Genomic DNA, 15,167 nt, shown 5'->3' with positions numbered 1-15,167 from the left:
TGACGGAAATTCACCGGTTTTAACTTTGGCTTTCAGGAGAACCTTCCAGGGGTCCGTGCACAAGCAAGCACAGGGGCCTGCAATTATCGTGCTAAAAGCCAGGCTGTGCCTGCCAGTAATTAGATTTCTGTATGCATTGCCCTTTCCATATTTTCAGTGAACGACACGGGGAGCTGCTCTTTCGCAGGTCCGAGGGAGCGAGGCTCTTCCCTGCAGCTCCTAAGCGTGGAATCGGGATTTTGCAGCAGGCCGGGGACAGGGGCCCTCGGCGCTGCTCGGTGGCACACGCGAAGATCCGCACCGCTTCGTTCCCCGCTCGGCGCCCATGGTCACCAGGACTCCCCGGCCATCTGTTACCTTGCGGTCAGCAGCGTGTTCTCACCTTGCCTACAGCTGCACGAGGGAAGAGAAGCCGAGTTTGTCCGCTACATTTCTGCAATCTGGGCTTTTCCTCAAGAGGAAAATGTATTTCCTAGATGAGATATCCTGAAACCAGAGTTTTAGCCCCCAAGTGTCTAACACTGAACTCCTTGAATCTTATTTGGACCCTCACACAACACCACTTGTCATTCACCAAATATTTTACATTTTTACTTTTATTATCAAAAGACAGAAACAGAATTCAGTCTTGACTTGTACTTTTCTAAGATCCCACGTTCTGCCCCACACGTACCTGTGGTGTGACTTCTTACACAACTTCAGGCTAAACCCTGGCTCAAATTGGTGCAGTGCACAGCTCACTCCAACGGTTCTAAAAACATTTACAAATGCATTAAACCTAGATCTTGTATTGACATTAGTGCCAGTGATCCTCAAAGCTCTGTGAAACAATTGTCTTACCCATCTAAGAAAAAAACCTGCTGAGTAGCTGTGCTCTGACCCCATCTGGAACGGAAAACACCACACAAATTGTCTTTAAAAGGTTTCATTGCAGCATAATACAGGAGCTAAGAGGCCAGAGCTCCTTCTCTCTTTTGTGCAAACGAGATCGGGCAACAGAGGAGAGGACTTGGGGAGGGAAGTGACACCATGATAAAGCGGCCCCACAGGAGGATTTATTCACTTCCAAACGCCCAAGCTAACCCCATCTGCTGCCAGCCGGAGAAAGCATCGAGCCACTTCATCTCTGAACATCCTCCAGCAGCAGCATTTCCCCTTTCTGCGGAAAGCCCTGTATGTATGTCGCTGATTTGTGCTTAGCAGCCCTCCCGCCTCCAGTTTATATTACCACCACATAACACCAAAACATCTCCCATTAAAACTCTTACTTAGAAGTGCTCTTTAAGATAAGAAACTTGTAGGTCTATTTCCCCCTTTAGACTAAATAAAGTGTGTGCATCACAAACTGTTTTAAGATCCCAAGTCACTGACGACATCGGTGAGAAGGAACAATGTAGACAATTCAACTTTGTATTGAAGCCTGGGGGTTTTAAACACATCTATTACAAAGCCACACAAATTCAGCTTTTCCCCAGGGGTGAACACCTCAAGGAGAAGGATGGACCAGAAGTGAGCAAGTTGCTGCCGAGACATCTTTGTAGGTTACCAAACAGTATTAATTTTACCGCAGAATGACATTACCATGTTGTCTACAATTTTTTCCATGTATCTGAGGCTTGAAACACTTGGACTTTGCAGCAGGGATCTTAGGCAGAAGCATGGCTGCAGTGTTCAACAAAATACAACTCTGTTCTCAGAATGACCAAGCTTATCGTACCACAGCCCTCTAAAAGCCAGGCAGTTATCGTCATCATAGGTTGTTACCAAGTTGAAAACTCACACTTGCTTTTATGCATAGTGAGGAACAGGAAAAACTGAGTTTAAATACTTTAATTCACACACTTTAACCTACAGAGAAATACAGTACAAATAACAAGACAACAAAAAGATGCATTAGGAAATCAGTAACAGAGTCAGTGCTGCGAAAAGATCTGTATTTACAAACTTCTCTGAAGACTATGGAGCAGATGTTTCCCAAAGAGCCTTCTGGGAGCTCAAGTCACAAGAGAGAGGCCACGATACAACTGACTTCTTCAGTTTCCCCGGTGTTAACGTGGAGTACCGCCACAGAACCGGGGGGAGCTCTGTGACTCCACTGATGTTGCAGCTTCTTACAGACAGAACCTGGCCCAAGTACCCACATCACCCACAGGTAATGATTTGAGCCAACATCACAATTACAGGGGGCAATGGTATTATCACCCGATTCAGAAACACTGGATGAAGCCAATGAGGGCGCAAAGAAAGTAAAGACTTCTACGAGATGTTCCACAATCACACTCCCTGTGCCTACGCAGCAAGTAACGAACGTACTTCCCAGCTTTTCTGACCAAGAGTTTTATAGTAGTACCTCCTTACCCTCTCATTTCAGCCTGCCGCCTTCTAAAAAAACAAAGGAAAAACAATTTGGGATTTGAAAACTTCACTCGATGCCAAGGAAAAATTAGCAAATTTTGACTTTAAACATTTATATTGGAGGTTCAGTATTACGTTGTCTGGTTATTTCTTTGCAAGTGAGATCTCATAGGCTTTACAGCTGTGAGCAGTCAGGTTTGCTCTGAGTTTCTGCTTTCTGAGAAGAGAGGTGGGAATGGTGCCGATGGCTTTTGCTTATGTTTGGGCACTGAATAGTATGTATCTGAAACTGCACCACAAGGAAACAACTGTTCTGTCAAGAGTACACTGATCACTCCTCCCTTACTGTTCTGTAGGAAAAAACAACAACAAAAAATACTGAATCCCAAATATCACCTTTATCGGTTGAAACCCCCCCCCTAAGATGTTATAAATTCTACTTTTTGATCTATTACTTGCATTTTAAGCTCATTTTTTCCCTATTTAGTGCAGTTTCAGAATATATGCATAAACACATTCAATACAAATCCCAAGTCACAGCATCACAGTATTTCCAAGCTAAAGAATAACTTTTTTGTTTAAAAAACTGTTAACATGCTGGTATTTTCTTGTAAGTAGTTATTACTAATTCAAAGTTACAGCTCTTAAAAGTAACATTTTTACAGTATTCAGATCACTAATTACTAAATAGAAATAACTACTATACATATTAAAGTTACAAACTACAAAAATAAAAATCCATTCTGTTAAACTATAAAAATCCTAGAAAGAGAAGATGGCTGGAGGTACTCTAAGGATACAGCAGTTGGTAGCAGACAAAATGGCTTTTGAGGGATGTAAACTTTGAAGATACAGAATGCAGCAAACTTGCATTTTAAGTTCCCACTTATGCTTAAAATTATTTTTAGGCTGAAATCTACAAACAAGTTGCAAAGGAAACAATGCAAAAGCTGAATTACATACAGCAAGAAGGGTATACAGGGCAGCGTTAATGAGAAAAAAAGTACAATTCTGAATACATTCGTACTTTTGAATAGTTAAGGGCCAGATCGTCAGCTAATGTAAGTACATATAACATCACTAGGTTTAGTCAAGGCATGTGGCTTTACTCCAGCTAGAAGTCTCTCCCTGAGATGCCCAAAACCTGAACTGGGTATTCAGCAGTCTTAGTGAGATAAAGAAAATTTTGACCATGCTGTGCTTTTAGAACTGTGGCCTAAATGAAGCTGAAATACTGGACATGTAAATTCTCTCAATATACTTAACTGCTAAATGAACAAGTGGTCTCTGTTGTCTCATTCTTGTGTTCAAGAAGCAGCTATCATTTCTTAGGAAAAAAAGTCAGAGCATTTTTAAATAAGTGGTTCACATTCAACAGGATCAGTTATGTACTAGTATTTTAAAATCTGAAGATATCCTAGTTTACTGCTAACTGAAGGGTCAAATCTATTTTTCTTTTCCAAAAGAAAGAAAACTGCTAGCAGTCAGTATGAAATAACAGAACAAAAGAGGATTTTCAGTTAGAACACATGCAAAGATTCCTAAGTGTTCTACTCTTACCCACAGATTAACTAACTAGGTTACAGTGGTGCTCTACCAAAAAGCATTAGTTGCCAAGTAAAAGCCAGTAACTATTATACCATTGATACCATTATGCTGTTCACAGCTAAGGTACAGTGCTTGAAGGTTTGGGTTTTTTTTTAACTGGTAAGATACAATAACATACACTATAAAAAGCTGTGAGCTTCAGTGCAACATAGCGCGGAACCAGAAGGAACTGGCCAAACTGAAACCAGAACCTTAAACTATCAGTTCTCAGAACTTGTGGAGAATGTGGAGGTTCCTCCCCAGCAGCAAAGATCAAAAATTGTACTTTCAAAACAGGTCAGGGGGACTGGGAACCTCTGGAGTACTTTCTAGTACCTTCCAGCTGTGGTGATGGGGACTGAAAAAGCCAAACAGGTGGGTTACTAGGCTAGGAATAAGCTGTGTGAAGCCATTCCAATTCTCTTTTCTGACAAGCCAACTAGCATGAAGGATAAAGCAGACAGAAGAAAAGCTCACTACCTTGATTTCAGCAGAGCTTTTGATACTGTCCCCATTGGCATTTTTACCTGAAAGTGAGCCAGCATAAAACAAATTCTCAATCTGAATCAGCTGAAGTTATACAGAAGAAACTTTTAACTTACTGTTGCTATAAACACTGCCTCAACAAGATGATTTTCTTCAAATGTGCTCAAACACAGTAGCATTTTCTTTTGCAACCAGGAAAAACTCGTCTGTTTTCTGAGGGCACGTACTTAAAGCTTCTAACTAAATGGTGTTTCAAGTTACTTAGTGCCTAAGAAAAGCAAGACCTGGAAAAAAACCAACCCTATGAAGAGGAAACATTGAAAGTGAACATATTAAAAAAGAGTATCAAATGCATAAATTATGCTATACAGTCTTTACATGATGAACATGAAATGCAATTCATAACAGCACTAGCTGAGAAAAATGTTCAAATTTGAACATAATTCCAAATTAATTTGAAACAGAAATAGCTACTGCAGTAGAAAGACAACACAAGACTATAATAACTGCAGTAATTCCAAAGTGCTGTTAAAAGCGTGATCTAAATACGACCCTACTCTGCTTTAAACACCAGGAACAACAGACAGAAGAAAAATACCCAAGTGAATGCCATTTACCTCAGCTGTTTTTGAAGACAACGAACGCAAGTTTGGACTTCAGATGCCTTTCTAAAAAGTCCAGTCACGGAGAAAGATCCAAAATGCAGGTGGTATTTGAAACAGTTTAACTCTGCTATGAATTGCTGAAGTGAAAACAAAGTAAAACAAAGCTTACGACAAGAAGTTCTAGGCACCTGAAAGCATGCATATACGTCCTCGCAAGGTGTGTGCAAACAAGTGAGGCCCGGAGGGCAGGAAGCCGACCCACAGACAGGCTCTCCAGACGAGTTTAAGGTTTTGTACTGCACGTCACAGGACCGAGCACCGACAGTGACGTCAGCGGCACCCGACCAAACGTCAGCGGAGCTGGCGGAGGGCAGGGGAAACCGCGGCACTGCAGGACCGCGGTCCGGCGGCAGTGCGCCCTCTCCCGGACACAGACTGTACTGCAGCAGTTTCAGCTTTCTCACCTGTTTGCAGACGATTAGAACAGAGTAGCTATTTGTACCGGTGCCTTACGCACCTACGACATTAAAAAAGCATGTACCAGTTTTACAGTCACAACACGCACATGACAACATTAAGCAGCTACAGATATGTTTCAAATTAGAAAAGTTCATTTGTGCTAGCATTAGAATCTGGGAGCCCCTTGCTGACATCTACTGTCTGCAATTCGACAAAAAACAGTTCCACAGAAGTAACTCAATTTGCAACACACTGGAAAGGAGGATACCTTGAAATCAAAGGACAGCATGTTGGAAACAGCAAGACTTCCCAACAGATCCTAATGCTCACACTGTATGTTTAAAAAGGACTTTTTTTTTTGGTCATGCATATGACACTACATATAGTTACAACAGAAGGATGACTCCGTATCTGATTGGGAACTGCATACTTCAACCTCACAGAATATTCTCCATACCAAAAATACAATTTTACAAGAGGTTCCCCATGCTTACAATGGCTACGTTTGCTACCTATCATTTGCTGCAATCCCTAACAGCCAATTTGTGAAACACAAACTTCTTCACTTCCACATGCAAGAAGGGGATAACCTGTCCAATACCAACAAGACCATTTACCAGGGCTTTTCCCAAACAAGTGCCCAATTAGATGCTACTTTCACTTGCAGTTCTCCCTTGCTTCTCCAAAAGCAATGATGGATTTACCTTTCCCAACGAGGATTTCACACATTTAGGACTGGACACCTAGCAAGCGGCAGGCCCTTGCCTGCCTGAACATAGTACACCACCACTGGTACCCACTCAGGCAAAGCACAAGTGGAGAAGCCAGCTCACCTACTGTAAAAAAGGGAGACTTTCAAAGTCTTGGCATCGATTATTTTTTTTCTAGATGTCAGGAGTTCAAAGAGGGAAGTTTTTAAACAGTTAAAGGTTCTTAGGCTGTAAAACAATTTGAATAATCATCTGATCAACTTCAGGTAACTCTTTGAACTGTATTATGAGTAGTTTAGATTACATAGCCAGTGGTGTCATTTCTCTTGAGAAAGTACTGCCTTTCATAGCACATACCCTGCTTTTCCAGAGACTTGTCATTTGTTTGTAAACAATAGTTATGCAAGAACCATAGCATATAACTTCACTATTTTGAGGATGCTGATGGTTACAAGTTATTAAAAAAAATTAATGACTTAACTAGTTAAGATTTTTTTAAGCTAACATAAATTGAATCTCATAACTAAAAAAGGGTAGTGAATTTATCTAACTTTTGGGTATTTTAAACACTTTTTACATAGATTTAACTATTAATTTGTTCTCTATATTTACATACGATAAAATATTTAAGATGAGGTGTACAAGGCTAATGAACATGGAATTTACAAATGGCTTCTGTTTTACAGTTCATTACACTCTAATCACATTTTCAGACAGCTATAAATACTACTGATTATCAGTGAATTTAAGATCTAGTACATACACTTTCTACAACAAATACCATCAAGTTAAAAATGCTCTCCAAAGAGGATTACAGTTGAAGGTTTTAAAAAATACTGACTTTGCCAAGGTTTCAATAAATTATTTTAAAATATAAATAGTTCATTCACTGTCAATGCAAACGTCATTTTATAGCTTGTTGAAAAACAGTTTCATTTTACAAAACCTAGAAACATAGCCTACTTTACCCTATGGTATCACTTCCAGTTAGGATAAAGAAAAAAAAAAAAAAGATTGGGGGAGTTCTGACAAAAGCAGCAAAATTCAAAGTTCAGACAAAAGTTCTCAATTTCTCTTAGGATCTTGGCTCATGCAGGGTACATTCACCATAAATTCTCTTCCTACTTGGAAGATCACCTTCAGTAACTCAACTGGACTTAACTGAATTACTTCGTGACAAATTTTAAACCTCAACTCTTAGCACACACCTGCTGCAGGCTTAAAATAGTTACAACAGAAAAGAAAAAAGGAAGCAGATTTTTACTTGTTAACCATGAAGATGTTTTCACCTGAGAAACTTTTAACCCGAGAAGCTTTAGATATGCCAAACTGACAGTTTCCATGTACTGTTGTATGTGTTCTTAACCTTTACTATCAGTATAGGCCACCAATCTTTTTCTCGTCCTATATTCATATGGGACATGAAGTTTCAGGTCCAACAAGGTATCTTTGACCCTCTAAGAGCCAGTCAGAAAACAACCACTTCCATGCTTTTTTTCATAATCAAATTACACACATGAACGCCAGTGTTACAAAAGTCACCACAACTTGCTAACCTCTGCAAATTTAGCTCTCGACCTCCACACTTAACATTGAAACAGTTAACAGACTGACTTACTATTGATCATTTTCAGATAATTATGAAGCAAGATCTTTAACAAGCCTTTAAAAAAACCCGCATTTGCCAATCATCATTATTTCTTTAAAACCTTCCTCTAAACAGGTAAAAAAGACAGCTCCTTGGTCCAAGTTTTCTTTCAAAAAGCCTCCTCAAGAACTACAACGTTGCTACTTACAAAAACTAGAATTAGTCTCTCACTGAACCCAAGCAGAGTCCCTCACAGAATTATTCAGTGCAAGTCATGGTACAATTATTTTGAAGTTGTAACTTGGGCACTCAGGACCTCAGAAGCACTCTATGGCTTACAAAGCCACTGAAAAAGGTCATTTGCTAACAGAACATTTCCAGAACCTTTGGTCCAAAAGCATCTGTCTCACTAACCACCTTCCTAAGAGCTCCTAGATCCTCCCCTCTCCCAGTCAAGACTATTAGATACACGCTGCACAAGCGGGTGCGCACAAAAGTATTTGCCTTGCTCCCAAGAAGAGATAGCAGCCAGGAGCAGGCTGCTGTCAGAAAACCAGCCCACATCCTACTTGGTCTGGTTTTCTGTTCTGGAACTGTTCTGGGGAAGAGGGCAAGTGGAAGCAGGCCAAACTCCCCGGTGTTCCCCTTTCCAACGGTATCAAACATTTTGCGTACTATACTGTGTATGTGCAGAAGATCTGATTCCACAGCCAGGAAGGGCTGCAGTATCTGTCTCTTTCCTGCCATTAGAATAACTAACTCCTCCAGCTAGAAAGCCTGGGCATCACCACCAACCTAAAAGGCAAAACAGTTGTGGTAATTCAGCTGTGAAAGTTTTTATGAATGTGAAAGCATGGCTTTTTCCTCAGATCTAGTTCATTCACAAGTATGAACCTTACAGCATAAACCGTAATCTAGATTAGGCGTTCTCAGTGTTTTTAAATGAGCTGAAGTTCACCGCTGTATTACTTCAAATTCCGCAAAGATCTAAACATCTTCATCCGTCTGTTCTCTCACATGGTCTTGCTCAGATGCGCTGGAAGCGTCGTCATCTGTTTGTTCACCCGAGTGATACAACATCAGTGCATGTGTCTTATGAGTTATGGTAACAGTGCAGGGCCCCTGCGCCCATGGCTCGCCATCCACCTGCATCGGCATCTTTGAACTCTTCAAGATCAGCTAGTATCAAACAGAAGAACACACAATCATAGTGGTTCCAAGTAGCTCTGAAGATACCTTTTACAACTGCAATATACTGATGCTGCACATTCTCAGCCTGGCCAGGGAGAAACTTAGTATATACTTAGTTGCACTGATAGGCCACCAACCACAGGAACAGATGGCTGTGAATTACAACATAACTAATTTTTACTAAGCAAGAGAAACATCTAGCTCAACTGCAAACTGCAACAGTTGAGTGCTTGAAATTCTATACTTAGCATTAAAAAAATTTAGGGGAACAGGTTGATGAACACCACTTACCCTCACTGTATGTGCCTGCCCTAGGCGAACAGGATTTGCTAGTTTCACCTGAATCTGGGCACAGTGGAAAGAACCATGAACACCCACAACTTCCAGAAGTCCATCATCATGTCTATGAATTAAGAAAGACGACTCTTTTTAGTGACACTCATGAGCTGTAGAATACCACATTACACAGTCCTTTTATGGCTATTCATATAGAGAAGACAAATGTTATTCTACAAATATGTTTAAACTACCCATCTGTCCTGGACAGCAAAATCGCACTGAACGACAAAAGCAGCCGCACAAAGACACAAGTACAGAGGAACCAGCCGGTACACCTCAGCTAGCTTCTGGACGTTATGGATATATGACTTTCCAAGGCTCATCATAGGCCTTAAATCTACAGGAAAATCTTTTAATGGCTTAATTTTTTAGATTTTGGTAAAGGACCTTGCCCAAATATTTTTTAGAAATCCAGGATCACAAGCCTTATAACAGAACTTTAAGTATGTTTATATATATGTCTTCTGAAGAAGGAAGTCACAAGAGGTGACTAAGGTACCCACCTATTCTCCTCTTTAGTATTGCTCCAGCCAACTTACTCAAGGATGGGAGTCAAATTTTTAGCTTGCTTTGTTTTTACTTTATATTTTAACCTCTGTTAAGATGTGTTCTTTTATATTCTGAAATGGACGTGTCTTCTACTTTTTGAAGGCTACCTTTATTTTTAATAGCCTCTTCAATGCTATTGCTTAATCATGCCAGACATTGTGAGAAAGTCTTAAAAAAAAACTTGGTGTGTGGGATGCGCTTAGTCCAAGTCTCTAACATGAGGATAATCAAAACACCGAGATAGCCTACTGTCACAAGGAATTCTTCTGACTTTCAGACAAGTGTGGCTACATAAGCACACAATAGTAGAGGGAATTGCTAACACAACAAGAACTGTTAAAGGAAAAAAAAAGATGCACAGTGTACCTCGCCAGAGGGTAAGGTTCATCACCCATTCCTTCCCAGAGCCTACAGCCACCTCCCCAATATCCAATGTTCAGGACAATGATGCCTTCCAAATTGGGCAAGTCGATTCTCTCACCATCCAACTCTAGCTTTAAAAGACAAACACAAGTTAATTACTGCGGATCAAATTCAGCACTTCAATATAAGCTAGTTATTCTCTTTACACATTTAATAGGCTTCCACTTGAAGAAAAACTGGCCCTGTACAAATAGAACGCGTTTTCTTTTCATACTTTAAAAAAAATGACTTCTGATTTCACAAGATATCTTAAGTGGTAATAAACTTCTGCTAATAGAGAAAAGGAAAAGGAACTCTCACTTATGTAAGTCTCTGGTGCTAAGGCAAATTTTATCTGAATATCAGTACTTGAACTCATAGAACTGAGTCAAGGCCAGAAAAAATTTAAATTTTCAGTAAGCTCAAAGACATGAATTCCATGAAGTAGCAAAAGGAAATAAAAAATACTCCAAGTACAGAGCCATCCTTATACAAAAATAATATAGATGTAAACTGCGAAGCTTTTACCCTTTTCTTTCACAGGGTAAGTTTTTACACTCCACTGATTGTCCAGAGAATAAGCAAATTAAGAAACTTACCTCAATCTTTTTGTTAAGATCTTTACATTCTTGTACTAAGCAGTCTTTGGTTCCATAAAAAAAATAAACAGCCTACCAAAAAAAAAAAACCAAAACAGGAAGAACAGAAAACACTGTTAGAAAAATATATGAAGGCTATTTGAAATATTCGTCTATAGTTATTGTTCTGCAAACCTTATCTAAAATTCACACGTAGCATATTTGCACATCCTTCAACCAAGCCTTCTTCATGAGATAGGCTACAACTTGCCCAAGAGACTTGCTTTCCACTTTAAAAGGAAATAGGCAACATCCTTAACCCATTAAGTTTCAAAGCAAATGAGACATTCTAAACAAAAACTGAACAAACAGCATATTCTGTAAGCAAGCAAGCAGAGGCAAGGCAGAACACTTGTGAGTGGGCTGGAAACATGTTTTACCCATGGAATCCCCTCCCCAAGAAAAATGAGTTCAAACTCTTGAAATAGCCTGAAAGGAAGTAGGGGACAAAAGCAATGTAAAGCAAAAAATAGCCTTAAGTCAAGTCAACAACTACAGGGAGAAAATGTCACTTTACCAAACACACCTTATTAATAATTCTGCTGGAAAACAGAGAGGGAGTCTTCTCACGATGAGCATGAAAATTTAAAGCCATGAGAGCATCAGGTCCTACAGAAAAGTAGTTGTTCATAGTGAATACCTGTAAGACAGAAATTCTAGTTATGGTCTTATTAAATATCATTATTGGGATTTAAAAGTCACAGTGTTTAATTTTGAAGTAGGTAACCAGAAAAATAAGTACAAATATGTGGGCATTCCACAGAATCCATATTCATACTTGCAAACCATACCTTTGGTTTCCTTAAGTTGTAGTATCCTCTGTTTGTTACTTGAACCTTCCACCTGCAAAACAACAGCCATTACTTAGACTCATGACAGACTTCTCACTTAGGAATCTCATATCTATACTGGAATCAAGTCAAAAGATTCAAATTCAGTTCAATTATGAAAGAGTTAAGCCTTGTAGAACAACTAAAGACAAACTAATTTTAGACCTCAGTTATTTTGCAGTTCCCTCCAGCAATACTTGTGTTTCTTTACATACACTGCTGCGACTGGGTATCAGTAGAGCTACAGTAGTATTTGGTTCTACAGAATTTATCTTTTCACTGTTACTCACCTATCTAGTTTGATTCCATCTGCCTCCATGACATTTCGTAAGATTTGTTCTACAGGGACTTCTCCAGCATAACCTGCACCCCAGCCCAGTGTATTAGACAGGTCATTACCTGTTCCCAGAGGTAAAATCGCAACTTGTGGAATATAACGTTCTTGGCCCTAGGATACAAAACCACTGCACGTTAGCTCCTTCAGCACTCATTTTCTCCCTTTTATCCCCAAATGTTCAGGTTAGATAAACATAATTAATCTTCACAGCAGCTTGTTACATAGTGCAGAGCAATAGAGCTGGCAGCGTTAGCACAGCAGATGGCACATTTAAGTACTTATTGTAGGGATAATGCAAAGGAAGGAAATGTTAAACCATTGTGAGAAGAAAAGAGAATACAAACACAATATGGAAACAATGCATTATTAATACTGAGCACAGTATTCCTTCAAAAGAAGGATGCTTTGGATCTAGAAGTGGAAGCCTGAACTTCTCATGTGATTTCCTGACTATATGCTGCTGACTTGCTGCAGCCATTGTAAGTTACTATTACTGCACATACCTCTGGGAAGCGATATGAACATGAAGAGAAACATAACACACAAGGCTGTGAACCACAACAAGACACCAAAATGCTCTTACAAGACTGAAGTGAGGTTAGGTCTAAAACAATAGATGCACATACTGCTACAGTATTCAACCACAGACAGAAATTCACGTACTCAAAGAAGGAAAGTCAGTATCTAAGTTTCAGAGGTACCACATACATACACAGATCCAACTGTCATCAACAGATGGAGCAGATGATAGTCACCTCTGCAAATCACAGTGACAGCAGCAGAGATTCAAAATGTCCACCTTAGCAAAGGTCTTTGCTCTCTTTACCATAGAAAGGTGAACAGTTATTTCAGATCTGCTATGGCCTTTGAAATTCAGCTGTGAAAATTACTTGCAGTAAGTGGCATTATGGTTACTACTTTTTCAAGAACAGTTATCAGCCAAGTAACCTGTGTTTGAGAGTCAAGATAAATGAAGGGAGCAAACAATCTACTGCCGATAATAAAAAGGTTTTGCTGATAATCTCAATGGTATTTATTTAACTCCAATGATTCAATTTGAATACTTGGAGACAAAGAACCCAGATTTCATCAACTATATTGGCTCTGAGGGATGATATATCAAGTGTCCAAGACCAAGTAACCATATACTCATATTCATTAACCTTTACAGTTACACTTTGTTGCATTTCTACTTTACCAGTATATAAAAATTCTCAAAGAAGCTCAGTTTGATTATGCATGCAGTTGTAATAATGGCCTTCAACTACAACATTTCATGTATTAACAAGAAAGCTGCAGGGAAAAGAAAAAAGCTAACTTTCTTCCTTTTATCACTAGAAAATAAGTTTATTAGGTAAAGCATAAAGACCATGTAATTATTCTTCTTTCCTAATTTTCTCAGGAGTTCTCTGTAGTACCCTGTAAATTGGAATATCTTAATATCTTCCACTTCAACAGTAAACATACAGCTTATTTTTTCCTTCTCTACTTGCTGTTAATAGGTGAGGCTGCAGACTGATACATTTTTTTAGAGTATACGATAAGGAGCAGAAGCAAATTACTGCACTCATTTATGCAATGGCAATATAACCGGTATAGCCAGCAAAATGATGAGGTTATTGTAAAAGATCAAGAGTGCTGGGAGAAATAAGCAGTCAGAGCACATTAGCCATTATTAGCAATGCCATTTGGGACAAAATAAATCTGTTTAGACAAAGAGGAAAGAACAGCTTAGTCTTTTCTTGTTTTATGGAAAAGAACGACTTTAAATATCATTTAAAATCTAAAGCTTTCATATTTTTCCTGAACTACAGGGACAGATAACAAGATGCATTCCCCAACCCCCATATGAATAAGCAATTCTGCAAATATTTCTCTGTAGGCTTATTCAGGAAGATGAAAACACTAAATGCAGGTAAGAGATTAGGTGTAGCACTTCAGCAGCTCCAAAACTCATTTCACCATAAGACATCTTTTAATTTAAAACATAATACCTTGATCTTCATTTCATCAATTGCATCCAGGACCCAGCCTACTGTGCCATCCCCACCGCAGACAAGAACCCTGACAGCGTTGCAAGGCAGCAAGGTACAAAGTTGGAGTGCTTTAGCAGGTGCAATTTTGCTTAGATCAAAAACCTAGAAGAAAGGAAAATAAGGAGTTCACAGAACACGATTCAGGATTTGCCTCACAGATAAACAACTTCAAGAAGTTAATTCTAATGCAAACCAAAGATTCTCCATTTACAGTATTACGTTAGCAAATGAGCTGTCTTGACTTCTATGAGCAGGATTTGGTTTCCCAAATTCACAATAGAGTTCCAGCTGCTTCACTAGGAATAAATGGCATTGATAAACCGAGCTGACAGAGTCCTACGAAAAGTCTGTATCTAGAAGCATTATGATGAATTCTGTAAACACGAAAGATTTCATGTTTAATGAATGCACAATGTTTAATTTCATGTGTAATGAAAAATAACATGAAAGTTATTTTTAAATACTCAGCATACAAAAAGGTTTACCCTTTAAAGTCTTATTAGGATGCATTTAAAACAAACACACAGCGATTTCTATTAGGCTGTATTCTAAGGCTGTGTTTTGAACTCCAAAGAGTATTAAGGTGCAGCCAGGAAATCCAAGGAACAACTGCCTTACGTCAACATCCTGTGCCATCCCAGTGGATTTTAAGGGGAAAGCAACAACACAAAGCAGCAACTGTAAACACTGACGTTTTCACAAGTAAAGTGAGGATTTAAACAAATACAGGTTTCAAATTAAGATCTAAATACTTAATTTTCTAAAAATTGTACATGTTTCAAGAGCTAGATATTTATCATTAACAGAATTACTGCATGTATTACTATAATTAAAAAACTGGGCCAGTATTAGAACCATAACAAGCTTGGGGGTGGGAGGAGCCTCTGCACTTTTAATCTCTCTCTAGAAAGCTATTTCTTCTAAAAGAACAAACTGCATGAATTTGTTTCCTTTACTGATCTTACACAATGTCAGCAGGATCTTCTGGAAGCAAAGTGATGTTTATTCTAGTTCAAACATTTCTTTTATTATAGTGGCTTTTCACCATAAATACC

General features: G+C 39.0%; 1 protein-coding gene across 1 annotated transcript in view; it reads right to left on the bottom strand.

The window, feature by feature from the left end:
• Positions 1-8,777: 8,777 nt before the first annotated feature.
• DGKE (diacylglycerol kinase, epsilon 64kDa) overlaps positions 8,778-15,167 on the bottom strand; it is a gene marked incomplete at its 5' end in the record, with an annotated part of 9,331 nt that continues 2,941 nt past the window's right edge. Inside the window, 9 exons of the mRNA XM_009700736.1 lie at positions 8,778-8,969; positions 9,273-9,384; positions 10,236-10,363; positions 10,871-10,942; positions 11,436-11,549; positions 11,701-11,752; positions 12,030-12,187; positions 14,071-14,214; positions 14,453-14,486. Coding sequence (XP_009699038.1) covers positions 8,778-8,969; positions 9,273-9,384; positions 10,236-10,363; positions 10,871-10,942; positions 11,436-11,549; positions 11,701-11,752; positions 12,030-12,187; positions 14,071-14,214; positions 14,453-14,486 — 1,006 coding nt within the window. The remainder of the gene's footprint in view (positions 8,970-9,272; positions 9,385-10,235; positions 10,364-10,870; positions 10,943-11,435; positions 11,550-11,700; positions 11,753-12,029; positions 12,188-14,070; positions 14,215-14,452; positions 14,487-15,167) is intronic.

The sequence above is a fragment of the Cariama cristata genome, unplaced genomic scaffold (assembly GCF_000690535.1).
Source record: "Cariama cristata isolate BGI_N322 unplaced genomic scaffold, ASM69053v1 scaffold10695, whole genome shotgun sequence".
NCBI lineage: Eukaryota > Metazoa > Chordata > Aves > Cariamiformes > Cariamidae > Cariama > Cariama cristata.
This window is presented reverse-complemented; position numbering and strand designations above follow the sequence as displayed.